Consider the following 16,386-nt stretch of genomic DNA (forward strand, 5'->3'; position numbering starts at 1 on the left):
AGGATAGAGGATAAAGGCATGGAAAGCATACAGGACATTATGTGACTCTCAGAAAGAAACACCTTCAGCAACACGCCAGCGTGAGCATATTTCACTTGTTGGTGCTCCTGGGTGATACAGTGACATGTTCATGTACCATAACTCCTTTGACACGTGGCACAACATTTCTAATTTTCACCAACGTTTCGAATTTTATTAGAAGCCCAGCTCGATCCGGGTGTGTTAAACCCAGCCTCAGGCATGCAGTGACCGTGTGACACCACCGGCTGCCATTTTGGGGGGGGGGGGGGGTGGCGCAGGGAGCTTCTCACTGCAGAGAAAGGCCTGAAACATTCCATTATAAAAACACAAAAGAAGAAAATAAATTTTAAATGTTTATGTATTTAACTGCTGAAATCTCTTAAACCAACGTTACAATTTCTGGTAAATAAAACATGCGTTCCTCAAAATAATCTACGACCTCAACACCTCGCCACAGCCCCTCTCGGAGGACCTGCACGGCTCTACATCGCGTTAAGATGGCCGTCGAGGGACCCAAGACCACAACTCCCAGCAAGCCGCGCGCCATCTCGCCTTCTGATTGGTTGCATAGGCCCGCGGGAAGCCAATAAACATCAGAGGCTTTCCGCCTTTCTTGGAGGGGGGGTGGTTTGTACTGGTGGTGCATGACGGGAGTTGTAGGCACCTTGCGGTCCCGGCGGTGGTCGCTTGGGGACGGCTCGAGCGATGACGCCTGCGCGGCGGCGGCCGGCGAACGCGGCGCGTGGCAGGAAGCGGAAGGGGGCGGCCGGGATCAATCCCTGACGTGTCCATCGGAGGCCGCCGCTGCCGTTCGCTCTTCGCTCCCGTCCGGCGGCCGCCATGGGCAGTGAGTACCGGGGCGTCTCGGCTGGGGGGTTCCCGCGGGGTGTGTGACGGCCGAGGGGCCGCGGCTGGGCCACCGGCTCCCCCCCACAGGCACCTTGGGGTGGGCCCTCCTCACGGGCGGTGTGGCGGCCCGCTCCCGCCGCCGCCCGCCCCATGGCTGCTGGCGGCCAGGGCGGCGGGGAGCCGCTCTGAGGGGCCGCTCTGAGGACCCCCTAGGCTGGGCCCGCGACCCTTGGGGCTGCTCGCCGCCGGCGTTGCTCCTTCCGCGGCCGGTTCACCTTCCTCTCCTTTGGAGGCTCCGTCTGGATTTTTTTCTTTTTTTCCCTCTCGCTGTTAAAGGTCCCGTTTCCTGGTTATGGCAGATCTTGCTCTGTGGTGCCCGGGCCGGCACTCCCGAACCCAGCCGTCCTAGACTGGGGTGTTCCCGGTGCGGTGCGAGGCAGGGGGAGGTCGTTTGCCATAACGCCTTAAGCAAAAAAAATTAATTACACTGTCAGAATAAGCCATAGACAGTGATCTGCAGTCTAGAATTAATCCGAGTGAGGACAGTCTGCTACCTAGAGGAAGGGCTGCTTGGAAAGCGTCTTAGTCTGTGTGGTTTTGTAGACATACTTTTCTACATACTTTTCTACTCTACTATGTAGAGTAACTTTTCAGGTAATTAATAGTTCGAAGTTAAATAAGTAGCTTTTATGGGCTGGTCTTAAAGTGTTACAAAATTGATGCTAAAGTTGTTGCCTTCTGTAAAGAAGTAGAAAGCCACCTGTAGTTTCAATTCTTCTACGTTGTTGTATGCCTTTTAGTTCAAATCAGTCCAAAATACGCGTGCAGTCTTAAATTTGTCATAAGTTTAGCATTAACTGTTCAAAATCAGATCTCTCTGCTCATAGGAGAACTTGTGACTTTGCAGATCTCTTCTTTTGTATGCTTTTTTGTTAAGACTGAGACAACTTTCACTCTTCTGATCTAAGGATGTGGCCTTTTGACTAGGTGATCATTGCGTGAGGTGTTCTGTAAAGTAACTTGAATTGTTGCTTATGTGGGGATTCTTAAGCTGTATGGCCGAAAAGTAACCCCTGAGTTAAAACTACCTTGGGTGTTGCATTTCTGAAATATCAGGATAGGGGAGAATCTATTATTAAATAAATGTTCAAGTGTATCGATAAAATCATACAAAACAATTATAAGGGTTTTTTGTGCTGTCAGCCTACTTGGTAGAAGGAGAAAACTCCTGACTTTTTTTCCCCTTATTTCCAGTCCATATTGTACTTATAGAGAGGTTCAGCTAGTAAGATATACTTAGAACAGATACGAGTTTGATGCAATTAAAAAAAAAAACAACCCAAACCTTTGACCTTAACTGGAACTTTTAACATATAAACTATGTGTCCAAATTCAATTTTACTTGAGCTTTTCCCAGTGTTCTTTGCATCTGTGTGTTCACTTTATCTTTTAACTAATTTCCATACAGTAAAATTTCTTGAAGTAATCAAGCCCTTCTGTGTTATCTTGCCTGAAATCCAAAAACCAGAACGGAAGGTAAGTTAATAAAATTCTCTTCATAGGTCTGTATTTGTGTAGTATTGAATGTTTACAGCTTAGTTTGCATTTATAGGATTTGGGGTTTTTTTCCCGTTGGGAGAATGGCAGGTTTTAGGCTCATCTGCTTTTAGTGGAGTGCTTGTCTAGTACATCCTGTACCCTAGATGTAGTTGTACAAGAACGTATTTGCTGGTGCAGGTATGGTTATGCCACAGCAGTGAGTCGTGAGAAGCTGAAAGAAGTAAATACTGGAGTGTAAGCTAGAGTAGTTTAAAACAGCAACTTGAAAAATCTTTGCTTCTCAAGTTCTAATCTAAGGTTACTTGCTAAGATAAGCTTCTCTATTTTTCTTTTTTAACACTAGAAGCTTTTTCTTGTGAAAATGTAAGATTCATTTCTGTGCAAGTACTGGAATTACCTTCCATTGGTGTAAGCTTATTTATCTGGATTCAGATTTCAATAAAGCTTTGTCACTTTCTTCGGCCTTATACAGTATGAAAAGGATGAAGAGTGAGTTATTGTCTTTAGGATGTCCTGTGCTTTGTCTCTTTGCAAGAAGATCAAGTGTGCTTTAGCTACTGTAAAAGTTTTCCTGATTGACTAGATCTTATTATCTTGACAACAGTATCATCTTTTGTTGTTTTTGTGGTTTGTGTTTTTTCCCCCTTTAGATTCAGTTTAAAGAAAAGGTACTATGGACAGCTATCACACTCTTCATCTTTTTAGTATGCTGTCAGGTATGTTTCTTTCCCTTGTTTTTAAGAGCTGAAATGTTTAAAGGATGTTATGAAGTCTCTAATTTAACCCTTTTTTCCTCTGTTGGTTGGAAATGCAGATTCCCTTGTTTGGTATCATGTCATCAGACTCAGCAGATCCTTTCTACTGGATGAGAGTGATTTTGGCATCAAATAGAGGTATGGCTTTTCAGGAGAGAATGTTTTTAGCTTGGATCAAAACATTTTTGGACTTGTTCATACATTGCATGTATTTTAATGAAGGTAAAAACTGCAGTAGAGGAGGAAAAGTGATTTTTATATATTATGTAAAATTATAAACCAGTGTGGCATTGGGAAAGCCACAACTTTGTGGGCAAAATGAGCTTATGGTTGGCTGTGTGCGATCTATTATAGGTGCAAAAACTATAAGCAGCATTTTGGAGGGAAAAGGGTTAGGGAAGAGACAGTTCCTAATTACCTGCATCACTGCTGTTGTAATCTTCTGTATATATTTCAAGCTTTTTGATTCATGTTTCAAACCATATTATACGTGTGTTGTGGTTTTCTCGGTGATATCTTTGTCTCACAGAAGATTAAAATTCATGATAGCTTGTATAAATTTCAGTTTCTTGTTGAGGCTTTATAATGCAGCTATGAATTAAGAATGTGACAGTTTCCTGAATTCACTTTGTCGATATATATAATTTGGACTATCTATCAGTTTGTCTCATAATGAGATGTGCATATATGCAGGCATGCAACTTGGTGCACTCCTGAAAAAAGTTTGGGTTTTCCTGCTTAGAATTACAAATAATAAAGTGACTGATTGTTAAAGGCAGAAAACAAATTCCTACATTGTTTTATGCAGAGTAAATCTGTTCCTGACAGCAAAGATCTTTTTCAGCAAATGTAGTTTTTGAGGTATTGAGAAGTTCTGCACTACTTACCAGGCTTTTAAAAAGCTTCTGTTATCATTGAAACCTTTTGCATTTATGGGATTCTGGAGTGTTATATCTTCTCCATCATGATGCAAGGGGTGGAAAAAACAAACTTTGCCCTCCAAAGGTGCCTGGTATGGCACACCCCATTATTTTCTTTCATTTTCTTCCTGTGCCTGGCAGGTACGTTGATGGAGCTGGGTATTTCACCTATTGTCACTTCTGGGCTCATCATGCAGCTCCTGGCAGGTGCCAAGATAATTGAAGTTGGTGACACACCGAAGGACAGAGCTCTCTTCAACGGAGCACAGAAATGTAAGTAACAGTTTATATGAAAGGCTGATGTTTTAGCATATCTAACCCTAACAATAGGAAGTGTAAACTTACCATGTGATGAATATTGGAATCAGATATCTGAGTTTGTCATGCTGTGTGTTTGTGTTGTGCTACAGGTGTCTGTACTTCATTAGTCTTTTTCTGACTGCTCTCTGGCTTGTTAGAAGTTAAGCTTCAGATAGGTTTGTAAAGGAAAAGTATCGGCAATTGGCATTGCTGCTGTAACCTCATCGGATAAACTAAGCAATATGTAGACTGTGGGGACCCAACCTTTGAACTGTGCTGGTCAGTGTTAACCTAAAAAAGCTGATTAAGATGTTTGTTGTAGTTGTTTTCATCTTGCAGTTTCAAGCATGGTTCTTTCTCAGCAATAAGACATCTCTGTGCTCACTTGATAAATGGCTTTTAGAAAAATTTGACTATTTAGCTATTTTGTGCTATACCACACTACTTACTGATGTTTTTACTGGAAAAAAAGAATCATAAATTGCTATGGTAATATCTTAATGCCCTCAGAGTTTTCAATATCTAAAGCAATCTTTGGTAATCAAAACCGTTGCTTCTAAGTGTATTTGTTTCTGAAATGTCTGTGTGTATTTGTATTTTCAGTGCCAGATTTCAGACAACAAACTTAACTTGTACTTGAATTTAAACATCCCATTATTTATGTATTCTTCCCCAACTCTCTCTACAAAGGAGTGATTTATATTTCTCTAATTGCCTACTGACATAAATCTCCAGAACAAATACATACTTTTTTTTTTTGTATTCTACAGTGTTTGGAATGATCATTACTATTGGACAGTCTATTGTTTATGTAATGACTGGAATGTATGGAGACCCATCTGAGATGGGGGCTGGTATCTGCTTGCTTATCACGATTCAGGTAATTTGTAGTCCTCTCTACTTATTCCCCCTCTGAAAGAATCAAAAAATCAGCCTTATGGACTGCCTGCCCCACATGCAAAGAAAAAAAATCAAAGTGTGCCTGCTTCCTCATGTATATAGATTTTCCTTATGTTTTAGTAAAAGTCAATTTTTCAACAGAAATTAAAAAGGGATGGGACTGATGCTGTACTTTTTTTTACTGTAGCTTTTTGTTGCTGGATTGATAGTTCTGCTGTTGGACGAGCTCCTACAGAAAGGATACGGTCTTGGTTCTGGCATCTCTCTCTTCATTGCTACCAATATCTGTGAGACTATTGTGTGGAAGGCATTCAGCCCCACCACAGTGAATACAGGGAGAGGTAATATGGCATAGTTCCTTTTCTTTACTTGCATTAGGATGAATTATTCATCAGATGGAACATAAAAAACCAAGTAGCTTCCCCCCATGTTAGTTTAAAATTACAGTTCTTTAGATTCTTACATAGAATAGTACAGTTGTCATTTAAAATATAAAAATGTCAGTGGCAGAAAAGTCTGAATTTTGTACAAAAAGGCAAAATCTTTTTATTTTTCAGTATGTGAAGTTCAGTGGCAAATGCTGTTACTAGCATCTTAGCTATGCAGTTGCCATGTGGTGAATTTGCTAATAGAGCAAGTGCTCCTGTGCAAGGTGCAAGTACATTTCTGTTTAATTTTGTAGTATCTTGCAAGATATTTCCTCAACTTGAATTTCTTACAGTGTCTCCATTAGAACTCAATAATGGTCAACTCCTGTTATATTATGGCTGCTGCCCATCTTACTGACAAATATCATCTATCTGTTTCTGCTCCTTGAATGTCTGTCTTTTTGCTCCAAAGACCTTATTCTTCAAACCTGACAGGAGGTGGCCTTGTTTGGTGTTGTATAGTAGAAAACATAAGTGAGGTTATCACGTTTGCTGTAATACAAACAATAACTAGTGTCTCACCATGGATGAGAATAGAAAGCATCCTGCCTCCCTCATTTAATTTTATTAAATTGGGAAAGAACTTGCTGAACATCAATGTTTCTAGAGGCCAATAAATTTATCCCATTCAATTATGGGTTGTGATTTAGTTTTTACAGTACTACAGGGAGATTTTTTTAAAAAATCTTCGAAATAACATAGCTGATAAAAGGGTGACAGTAGTAAAAATCTGAGAGCACGCTCAAGATGAAAAAGACTTGGAGAAGTCCCATTCTGAATCTTGTAATTCAGAAGTATGCCTAATGAGACAAAACACTGAAGTTTGGAAGTAATTACAGCACACCTAACTTCGTTTTTTCCTTTCCAAGGCATGGAATTTGAGGGAGCCATCATTGCTCTGTTCCATCTTCTGGCTACTCGTACAGACAAAGTCAGAGCTCTTCGTGAGGCCTTTTACCGTCAGAATCTCCCCAACCTTATGAATCTGATTGCCACCGTCTTTGTCTTTGCTATTGTAATTTATTTCCAGGTCAGTTGGAATAAAGAGGACTGTAAAACTGTTTGTATGTAAGTAGATCTTTAATCTCCTTCTACAGGAAACTATATTTTCACTTTCTAGTCCCTTCAGAAGACTTTTGTACCTGCAACATGTGGGTGTTCAGTTAACAAGAGCTTCTTTTAATCAGTTTCCACACTTACTGTAGCCACACAAAAGGCTTGAGAGCTACTTTGGTCTCTGAAAAAAAAAAAACCCACAAAAAAAACCCCAAACAAAAAACCAGATGAATGTGTACATGTAATATTGCCTAACCCAAATGCTGTTGCTTTTTGCTGGAGAATACTTCGAGGTCTTTAAGCCTGTATGTCTCTAACTGTTTGTTGCAGCCAACTGAAGCATATGGAAAGTTTGAATGTTTCTTTTCCTAGACACTATGTTCAGTCTTCTTGAAACTTCAGGTTGCTTCTGATGTAAGTAGGTGTGAAAAACGTAGACATGTGTGAGTGTAGGCAACCCTGCAGGCCCTTTGCAAAAATGTTCCTGGGGATAGGCCTCTGTGTAGAGTACATGTACTTGCACGAAATGATTGGAGGGTTTTTTTTTCTGTTGCTGTTAAGGCCTTGTACTTGCAATTTATGACCTGTGGTATGGGTTTGTGTCCAAATGTAATGGGGGACTTTCTTCTGAAAACTTTTCAGGGCTTCAGAGTGGATCTTCCTATCAAATCTGCTCGCTACCGTGGCCAGTACAACACCTACCCTATCAAGCTGTTCTATACTTCCAACATTCCCATTATTCTTCAGTCTGCCCTGGTATCAAACTTGTACGTCATCTCCCAGATGCTTTCTGCTCGATTCAGTGGCAACTTACTGGTTAGCCTGCTGGGCACTTGGTCTGTGAGTATTCCTTCTTAAAGCTGTATGCAAGATGAGAGCACCATTAAAATGAATGGCTGAAGAGATGGTCTCTTTAACATTAAGGCACATACTTCTACAGGCAGTCAGGTACACTGAAACTCCTAAATTAGTAATGTGTTTAAATTAATGGTGGAGTATGAGACCTACTGTGATGTGTTGATGCTAAATGTCTCCATTTACCTTTTACCTTGGGCTGTTCTTTGCTGCCCTAGGTATTTTTCTGTTCCTTATTTTATGCCATTTCCACTTCAGAAATGGCTTGTGATAGTAAGTTTGAATCTCTGTGATGCTGTAATAGTAATGATAAACAGTGACATGGAGGCGATATAAACACAGGATTAGCTTAATGGCTAAGAAATAGTGAAAAGGTTGGTGACTGCTTGCTTCCTTCTTCTAGGACACATCATCTGGAGGCCCTGCTCGTGCTTATCCAGTTGGTGGACTTTGTTATTATCTGTCACCTCCAGAGTCCTTTTCTTCAGTGTTAGAAGACCCTGTACATGCAGTTGTATATATTGTATTTATGTTGGGCTCCTGTGCTTTCTTCTCCAAGACATGGATTGAAGTCTCTGGCTCTTCTGCCAAAGATGTAAGTTGAAGATGATAAATTATGTGACGTTACATGATGAAAACAGATGGGCTGTTTTCAGAATAAGAGACACTTTCTTCAGAAATAGCTATTTATTTGGTAATGTTTATTATTTGTATAAACAGTGACTGTCTCTTTTGTAAGTGGGGAGGAGGAGGACAGAATGGGAGTAGCTTTTTCCCTGTTTTCTTATTTTTCAAAAACATCAATAACTCAAGTATTTGCTTTCATTGGCATTAGGAAACTTTGAACATTTGCTGTGTAACGTCTGATCAGTGTGAGGGCAGGCAAGGTAACAAGACAGGCAGAAACTCTTACAGAGCCAAATGACAGATGCACCTTGTGCAGGACAGTTGCCACTTAAGAGCTTGCAGGTAAAGCATGAACACCCATGCCTGGCAGAGAGTTCTGAACTTCATTTTGGGGAAGATTAACTAGAGGTTGTTACTTTTTTAACTTGACAGCGCTCAAAACAGAGAATATAGTGCAGTGCATTAATGTACTTGAGCCTGGCTTCTCAGAATTTCCATTTGCTACAGGGTATTTGATATTCAGCAACTATATCGTTCCGATATTGGAAAACAAGATGGAAAATAGTTGTCATTGTAGTATGTTTGTATTGTGTGGTTTCGGGTAGGAAATAAAGTTTGGGAGCCATATGGAATGGTTTAATCAGTTCTTTAACAAATATGTAATAGTTACACAGTTACTGTAACAGCATGAGCACACTCTTGTTTTGGACTTGCATCTAGCTGCTTGTTGTCAGGCATGCAGGGAGGCGCTCACAGCCACATATAGCTAGATTTGTATTTCAGCATAAACCAACATACAGCTTTTAACACTTTAATATACTTTCCTGATACTGATACTGAATAAAATTAAGTTCAGTCAGAAGTAGGAATTGATAAATCATTATTTAAATGTTCAGTATATAGTAGAAAAACTGGTAGCTTAATTATCTGAAAGTGTGTTTTCTCAGTACATTAGATTCAGTGACAAGCACTTCTAGAAGTTCCCCTCTGTTGTTAGTAAAGTGTTTGCAGGGCTCTACTGTAACCCTATGCAATTGCAGAAATCCAATTTAGGAATAATGTTCAATAAGGTATTCTTTCCGAGTTCTATAGTTTCTAATATATCCCCGCAAATAAAGCGTTAGCTCAACTGAATGTGGAAAACTGAAATGGGCCGGATGCTTGATAGGGTGGTTTTGCTAACACCTTCTAAGCCCCAACCAGGAGAAGGGTAGGTGGAAAAACAGGAATTGAATTATGTGTATGAGAGCCTGCCAACTTCCAGATTTTCCTTTTTTCAATAGAACTAGAATTATCCAAAAAGCTTCACATGATTGACAGTGTGGAAAAGTGCCTGTGACTGCAATCTATCTGAAGTTAAAATATTGGATATTTTAAACTCAGATTAATAATATAAAAAACAAAACCTCAAACCCACCACCATTCACTTGAAACATCTTGCCTTCTGTTTTCCTGTAGTACTAAGTTCTGTGGCCTTGGCAAATGACGCTAAACTTACTTCTTCCATTCCTTCATTCAATACAGGTTGCCAAACAATTGAAAGAACAACAAATGGTAATGCGAGGCCACAGAGAAACTTCAATGGTACATGAACTAAACAGGTGAGCTACACAGTTCACAGGCTATTTATGCAAAGTGTTATGGGGAAACACATGGCAAATTTTGCTTTGACTTCCATTTTCTAGATCCTAGAACACAGATTCTTTCAGTTTGTGTTACATGTCTGAGAGATAGAATATTGTCTCGTTAGTGGAAGACTTGTACAGTACAGCACAGCATATTCTTGCCTGACAGAGAATGTGCCTTAAATACTGAAGCTTCTGTTTTCCTGTTACATATTTTTTTACTTTTATACTTTTTATAGGATAGCTAATAATGAGCATTTGAGTCTACTTTACTACTTCAAACTGATGCACAAACATTTTCTTAATGTAATTTTTAATGTGTTATGTCTTGAGTACTGTTTTCATGCAGACCTTGCTTCTAAAACAAGTAGTTACTTAAATTTGCTAGGTGCAGAGGCATTGGTCTCTCTAGGTCTTCTAATTACAGGGTAGGACCTATGTACCCTTCACATTACAGAAATGTTATCGTAATTTTAGATTTCCATTATCTGCAAATGACTTGAAGAGCTAGTAGCCATAAGCTTAATCTTTGTGCTTAATTGCATGGTAGACTAATACCCTCTCTTCTTAGCATAGCATATTTTTTTCCCTCCAGTCAGGTTGCGCTTTTTGTTTCCTTACCTAGCATAGCTGGCACTATTGCACATTCCTTACCTTGGATTGTAGACCTATGAGAGAAGAGAGCATTCTGCCACTGACTTTTTTCCATTCATGTCATTTTATTCTTGTTTTCTTAACCACATGGTCGGATTATCTCTGTAATATTCTTTCTGTTCTCGATTGGATTGGTTTTCTAGGAGAATAAAAAACTGCCTCTGATTTAGATAGTTTCCATAGATCCCATATACCCCTAACCCTAGTAAATTTGTTAATATCTTGGGCAAACTCTAATGGCACCTCTTCCATTCTCATTTTGTGATTTACAGGTACATCCCTACAGCTGCTGCATTCGGTGGTCTCTGTATTGGTGCCCTCTCTGTGTTGGCAGACTTCCTTGGGGCAATTGGGTCTGGAACTGGAATTTTGCTCGCTGTCACTATCATTTATCAGTACTTTGAAATTTTTGTAAAGGAACAGAGTGAAGTTGGCAGTATGGGAGCTCTTCTTTTCTAAACCTAGCTTCTCACGGACCCAGGAAAGAGGGGAGGAACATTCTCAGAATATAGCCAGTCAGGTGAAAAGAAGTTATGTAAACTTGATAATGTCATTCTACAGGAACACATATTTTAATAATGTTTCCAAAGCGCATTCCCTTATGTTCAAACTTTTCTAGCATACTGTTTGCATTTTATAAATTGATGAGGAAAAATGTGCAAAAAAAAATTTTTTAAGAATATTGTTTTTTAACTATATGTTAGGAGAATCAGCTTTCTGAATTGGATTTAGTTCAATGACTCTTGAAATTATTTTGAGCCCCTTTCAAATTTAGTATTCCTGAAGCCTTTACAGGTTTTAATAAATGCTTGTTAAGTGAATGTTTGGAAGGGATTTTTTTCCATTTAACTTGTTTTTGTAGCTGCTTTGCAGTAGTGGTGAGAAAAATCTCTCCCTCTAATGCTCAAGTTCCATAATTATGGTTGTAAGCACAAACAGTGTTTAATGTGTTCAGTTTTGTGTTTTTTCAGTATGGCAGATTTGGAAGGCAGTTGTTTCTTTTTACTAAATGATATCTCTAATTCCAAACGTTTTTGTCTTGTGATTACTATGCTAGACTTTGTCAGATGTTGAATATTGGCTTGAGAGCTGTCAAGTTTCTGTGCAAGATATGAATGCATTGTTTCCAACCACCCCTCCTTCATAGGCAGAAAACTCAGGTCAATCTAGATGCTGCCAGTCTGTGCCTAAGAGTTGCAACTTTGAAACTTGGTCATACTGGCAGCTTTGTAAAACCTTCTAATTAGTTTTCAATGCCATTAGTGGTAGTACTTCTAGTTCTGATGCCCACTGAAAGAAACGGATGTTATGGCTGCTTAGACACAAATCTGCTTGTGCTTTTTTGCTAAAGCTAAGTTTCTGTCATTGATAATAAATGCTGGTCTTGTAGCAATCAGGATGTTATCTGACTTCTCATATCTAGTGAATTTTGAGTTTCATTACCACAAAGGAGTGTGAAAAGAGTATGTGTCACTTGGCTATTTCAATAGATCTAGATATGGGACCCATGTCAGATAACTCTTGTAAGTTGCTTATGCAGAAGGCTTTTCCGCCCTATAACCTCACTGACTTGAATGGTGTGTAGAAAAGTACTTTTTCAGAAAGTATTGGGACTCCTCCTTGTTTTTTTGAAGATAGCACCTTCAAATTGGAGAAGTTACAGTAAAAGGCTTTAATCACCAGGATAATGCATGATTTTCCATTTCAATTTAGATTCTCAGTACTAATCAGGTGCCTCGGACCAAATGCAGATATTTTTGTATGAGTCTTGTAAATACACTTTTCCTCAATCAGTATTGGACAATGTGGAAACCAGAATGAGGAGTTATAATGTTGGAATGTTTCTCTACACTGCGTCAGCATGCCTTTTGTGCATTTTTGATTGTTGGGCTGACAGTATATGAATTACTGTTTCTGCTTGGAGTGATGGGACTCTGTTATGTACCCAAGGAGCACAGATGACACTCAGAAGCCCTTGTTAATGCACTGAGCTCAAATACCAAATGCGTGGGAAATCTGCAAAGTTGGAAGGAGATACACCTCTTAATAAAAGCGAAACTCCTGGGGTGAGGATCATAATTGGAAAAGGAGCAAAAGTATTGGGATAAAGTATCCATGAAATGCTCACTACCAACCACCACTATTACTTCACACTACGTTCAGTGATTTTTTTTTTTTTTTGTCTTTCATAAAGTACTGGTGTGCCACAGCACAATTTGGATGTGAAATGAGGGACAGTTAAAAAATGACTTTAAAAGGAGAGGGAAGGAACGTGGTGTGGTAGTCCTGCTTTGGGGATTTTTTTGTTGTTGGTTTTGCAGGAAGCCCAGTAAAAATTTTGTTTTGAAATCAAAAGGACTCCACTTTTGGGCACGCAGCTCTGGCTGGGCTGGAGCTGTACTTGTATTTTCAGTCATATCATCTTTTTGAACCGGTTGCAGTTTAGACCATTAGCTCATCAGCGTCTAAGCAGCACTTGTTCTATGCATCTGTATTTTTGTTGTCTAGTGGTGAAATCTTTGTCTATTATCAAGCAGCTATGTCCTCAAAGCAGGACCTGCTGATCATACAGTGGATGTTCACAGAAAGAAATAATGCCGAAACAGTCTGCTTTATAATGAAATAAAGTACATCTTTGGAGCTAATGCTTGGCTTCTGGTGCATTGAATAGTGTTACATTTCTAACGCTTGCAGAATAATTACCTGCCTACGAGACTGTGAAAGTGATCCCTCTCAAAACAGCTGTTTAGTGTCAGAGTAAAACACAAATTGTAATTGCTTCAAGGTCTTCTCTCAACAATAGGTTGCTAAATAAACACAACCTTAACCATTCTTCTGGGCTTTTCTGTTCCAGAAGAGCAGCAACTGAAAAGGTGCTGCACAAGTAAATAGTGGGAAAGCGAAGCAACAACTTACCCATTTAACAAAAACACTATTTCCATATGAAATACAAGTGCCAGTCTTTTCTGTAGCGTGATAGTAACAACATTCTCAGAGGGCAAAGCAACATTGAGTTTTTAAAAGTAACTTGGAGTAAGGAAAAATTTTATCTTCCTCTTGAACAGAAACATACTAGTACTTTAAGTAAATTTGCTTTAAAGTACTGGTACTGGATGCAAGGAGTTCGGCCAAGATTTTGGTCGTGTATGAAGTTGTTTTAAGCAACAGCTTGATTTCTCCCTTGCTGTTTTTATTCCTCCACAGGAAACTTTGCAGTGATAACTGTACTGTAGTTGCTGTAGGAATATCATATCATCACACATACAATCACAGAAGTAATTGAAATCACTGTAGATGTGATGAGTTATCAGCAAGACAGCCAGGTCAAATACCAACACTGAGGCAACGTCTGAGGTCCTCTTTCTGCTGGTATATTTTAAGGGCAGAATTCTTCACGTAGCCTTCTCTGCCCTGTACATCTCCTATGGGAGCTTGTGCTGTAGCACTTCAGCGCTGCGGGTCCGATTTTGTCCCTGTTGCCATTATTCAGGAAGCCTTAAAAATCATTTGGTTTATTCTAGTTCACTTATTCCTATCTCTATGTAAGTTTGAGATGGCAAACAAAGGGACCTTTTTTCCTAGTTCATCAAACATTTTGTTTGTTCTTGGGGGTTTTTTTGTTTTTATTTTTAAAAAAATTCCTTTTGGCTGCAACTATAAAGGTTGTTGCTTTTCTCTGTGAAATGTTTCATGGCTGTGCTGCCTTGATTTCTTCTAGGGATAGCCCTGTCCCTGTGCTCTAGACAGACTGATTTGTGAAATAGATTTCCTGGCCAGTTTTTGGTAAAGGAGGAAGCCGAGCGGCCTCATAACTGCTTTTCCTAATTGTTCTCTCCTCCAGCAAGGAATAATAAGCTTTAGGAGGCCTTCAATTTTATCATGGCTTTGGGGAGTTTCACACAGGTTTTTGTAAGCTGTTGTGTGCTTACCGATGTGGCGTGACACAGCTGGCAGGTCCTCAATCAGCCCTTGCTGCCTGGAATGCTAAAGCTGCTTCCTGATGTGTTGTCGCGTGCTGAATGAGCGTCCGAGTCTTTCCCACAGCAAGTGCACGTCTTTCCAAGTACGTGATGGCTGCAGGGTGTTATCAACAGTAAAGAAGAGTGCTTTCAGAAAAAGTGTGCAGGGGAGGGAGACCAGTGACATTTCTGAAACTGTTTTCCTTGGTACGTGGCTTGGACAGCCTGCCATCTCCCTTTCTCTTGCTGCTCCCGCTGCCAGCTTTCTGACACGAAATCCCAGCCTTCCCCAGCTTCCTGCCTAAAAAGGTCACTGTTTGAACTGCGGCCAGCGGCACTGTGGGCACCCGCCTGGCTGCGCAGGGAGATGTGCAGGTGTGCAGACAATGCCCGCTTGTTTTGGGGGGCCTGGATCTGTGAAACATGGGGCCCTCCAGCTTCACCAAGCCCCCCCCTCGAAGGATGGATGCTGGCACGCCGAAGGAGAGCGTTTGCCCGCCTGGTGGCAATGTTACACTGCGATTCAAGGCACCAGGTTCAAGGCAATTTGGATCAGTGAAATGTGTATTAAATCTGTTCCAATGTGTGTTCTTTCTTTTCCTTTGCTGCTACGCTGATGGGTGTCATCCAGTGTAACAAGTTGGGAACAGAGTTCGCCAATATTTGTTTGTACTTCCTAGAATCAGGGCCAGGATTGAGGTTGTTTTAAGTGGAAATGCTTGAAATTATCATCTTCTCTCTTTAGAGAGTTTATAATACTTTATAATATTTTTCAAGCACACTAGGTGCCAAGGGGCAGTTGCTGTTACAGCCACTTAGTCTGCTGATATTGCTGTGCAATTTAAGCCCAGACTGAGACAGTCTGTGGGATTGGAAAGAAGACAAAAAAGTATTTAAAAACAAAATCAATATTCTAAGATGGGGACCTAATTAGTCAGCTAGACTTTAAGCTGCTGGTTCTTAATATGCTACTGGATGGATCTGCTAAAATTGAAACTCTTCTGCGGGCCAGGTTCTAGCAGTCCTCTGGCTATTGCTAATGTGACGGTAGCCAAGCTGGCAGCGCTTGGCAGAAAGGAAATACCCTGGTGACTGGCACCTCCTTTGGCAGTGCTATCAGAGGGGCTGGAGACTGAATGAGAGCAGACATGATATACTTTGTCATCGCAGAGTGGGCTGTCAAGGTCAGAGATGGGGTGCCTGCTCTGAGACATTTCAAGAAGACTGGGCCAGTCAATTTTCCAGCAATATGAATACCTGAGAGCTTGAAATAGAGGGAACAAATAAAATAGAAGAACAGTTAGGATATAAATTTTTAGAAAGTTGGTTTTTATTGCTTTGGAGAAAATCAGGACACATGGCACATATGAAATCCGAGATTTTCTTTATGGATTAAGGCTAAAGTAGATGGCTCCAAAAATGGCATGAGCACTGTTGGGGCAATATTAGCTATCTGAAATTTCAGATGACTATTATCGACTTTAATCTTCAGTGTGTCTTTAGGCATTTGAAGTTCTTACAGCTCTGATGTGTCTCTTCTGTATACCTGAGGTGTGAAGCTTTATAAAAGAAAAAGACAGTTCCAGGCATATGGGAGCAGGAAACAGTGAGCAGAACACTTTGTAAGTGTGAATTTTATTTTTGTTTAAATAGCTTTATCTTTTGGCAATGCAAGAACAAGGAATTGTTGCTGCTGCTGGATTCCCAAGGGCTGCAGAACTATGCCTAATGCATCTAGAGCAAGACCTCACCATGACCACAAATGTCATCATTTATACACTGATTTGGGATCGCTGAGCTCAGCTGCAGAGAGTAACAGGTGGGTGTGTGGTGACATAGGGCTGTGAGGGAAGCGTGGGAAGAAGTAATGTAGGAGC

General features: G+C 40.3%; 1 protein-coding gene across 1 annotated transcript; it reads left to right on the forward strand.

Moving 5' to 3' along the window:
* Nucleotides 1–730: 730 nt before the first annotated feature.
* Nucleotides 731–13,195, forward strand: SEC61A1 (SEC61 translocon subunit alpha 1). Its single transcript, XM_064453768.1, has 12 exons — nt 731–868; nt 2,339–2,406; nt 3,081–3,146; nt 3,245–3,323; nt 4,247–4,378; nt 5,176–5,285; nt 5,493–5,646; nt 6,603–6,763; nt 7,432–7,629; nt 8,048–8,239; nt 9,796–9,872; nt 10,823–13,195. The coding sequence occupies exons 1-12, from the start codon at nt 862–864 to the stop codon at nt 11,007–11,009; spliced, it is 1,431 nt and encodes a 476-aa protein (XP_064309838.1). The 5' UTR covers nt 731–861; the 3' UTR covers nt 11,010–13,195.
* The last annotated feature ends 3,191 nt before the right edge of the window (nt 13,196–16,386 follow it).

Source organism: Phalacrocorax carbo, chromosome 6, assembly GCF_963921805.1.
Source record: "Phalacrocorax carbo chromosome 6, bPhaCar2.1, whole genome shotgun sequence".
Taxonomy (NCBI): domain Eukaryota; kingdom Metazoa; phylum Chordata; class Aves; order Suliformes; family Phalacrocoracidae; genus Phalacrocorax; species Phalacrocorax carbo.

Coding starts and splice junctions, on each gene's coding strand:
- SEC61A1 (XM_064453768.1), top strand. Junction 3,147..3,244: donor TCTTTTTAGTATGCTGTCAG/GTATGTTTCTTT, acceptor TTGGAAATGCAG/ATTCCCTTGTTTGGTATCAT. Junction 9,873..10,822: donor ATGGTACATGAACTAAACAG/GTGAGCTACACA, acceptor TGTGATTTACAG/GTACATCCCTACAGCTGCTG.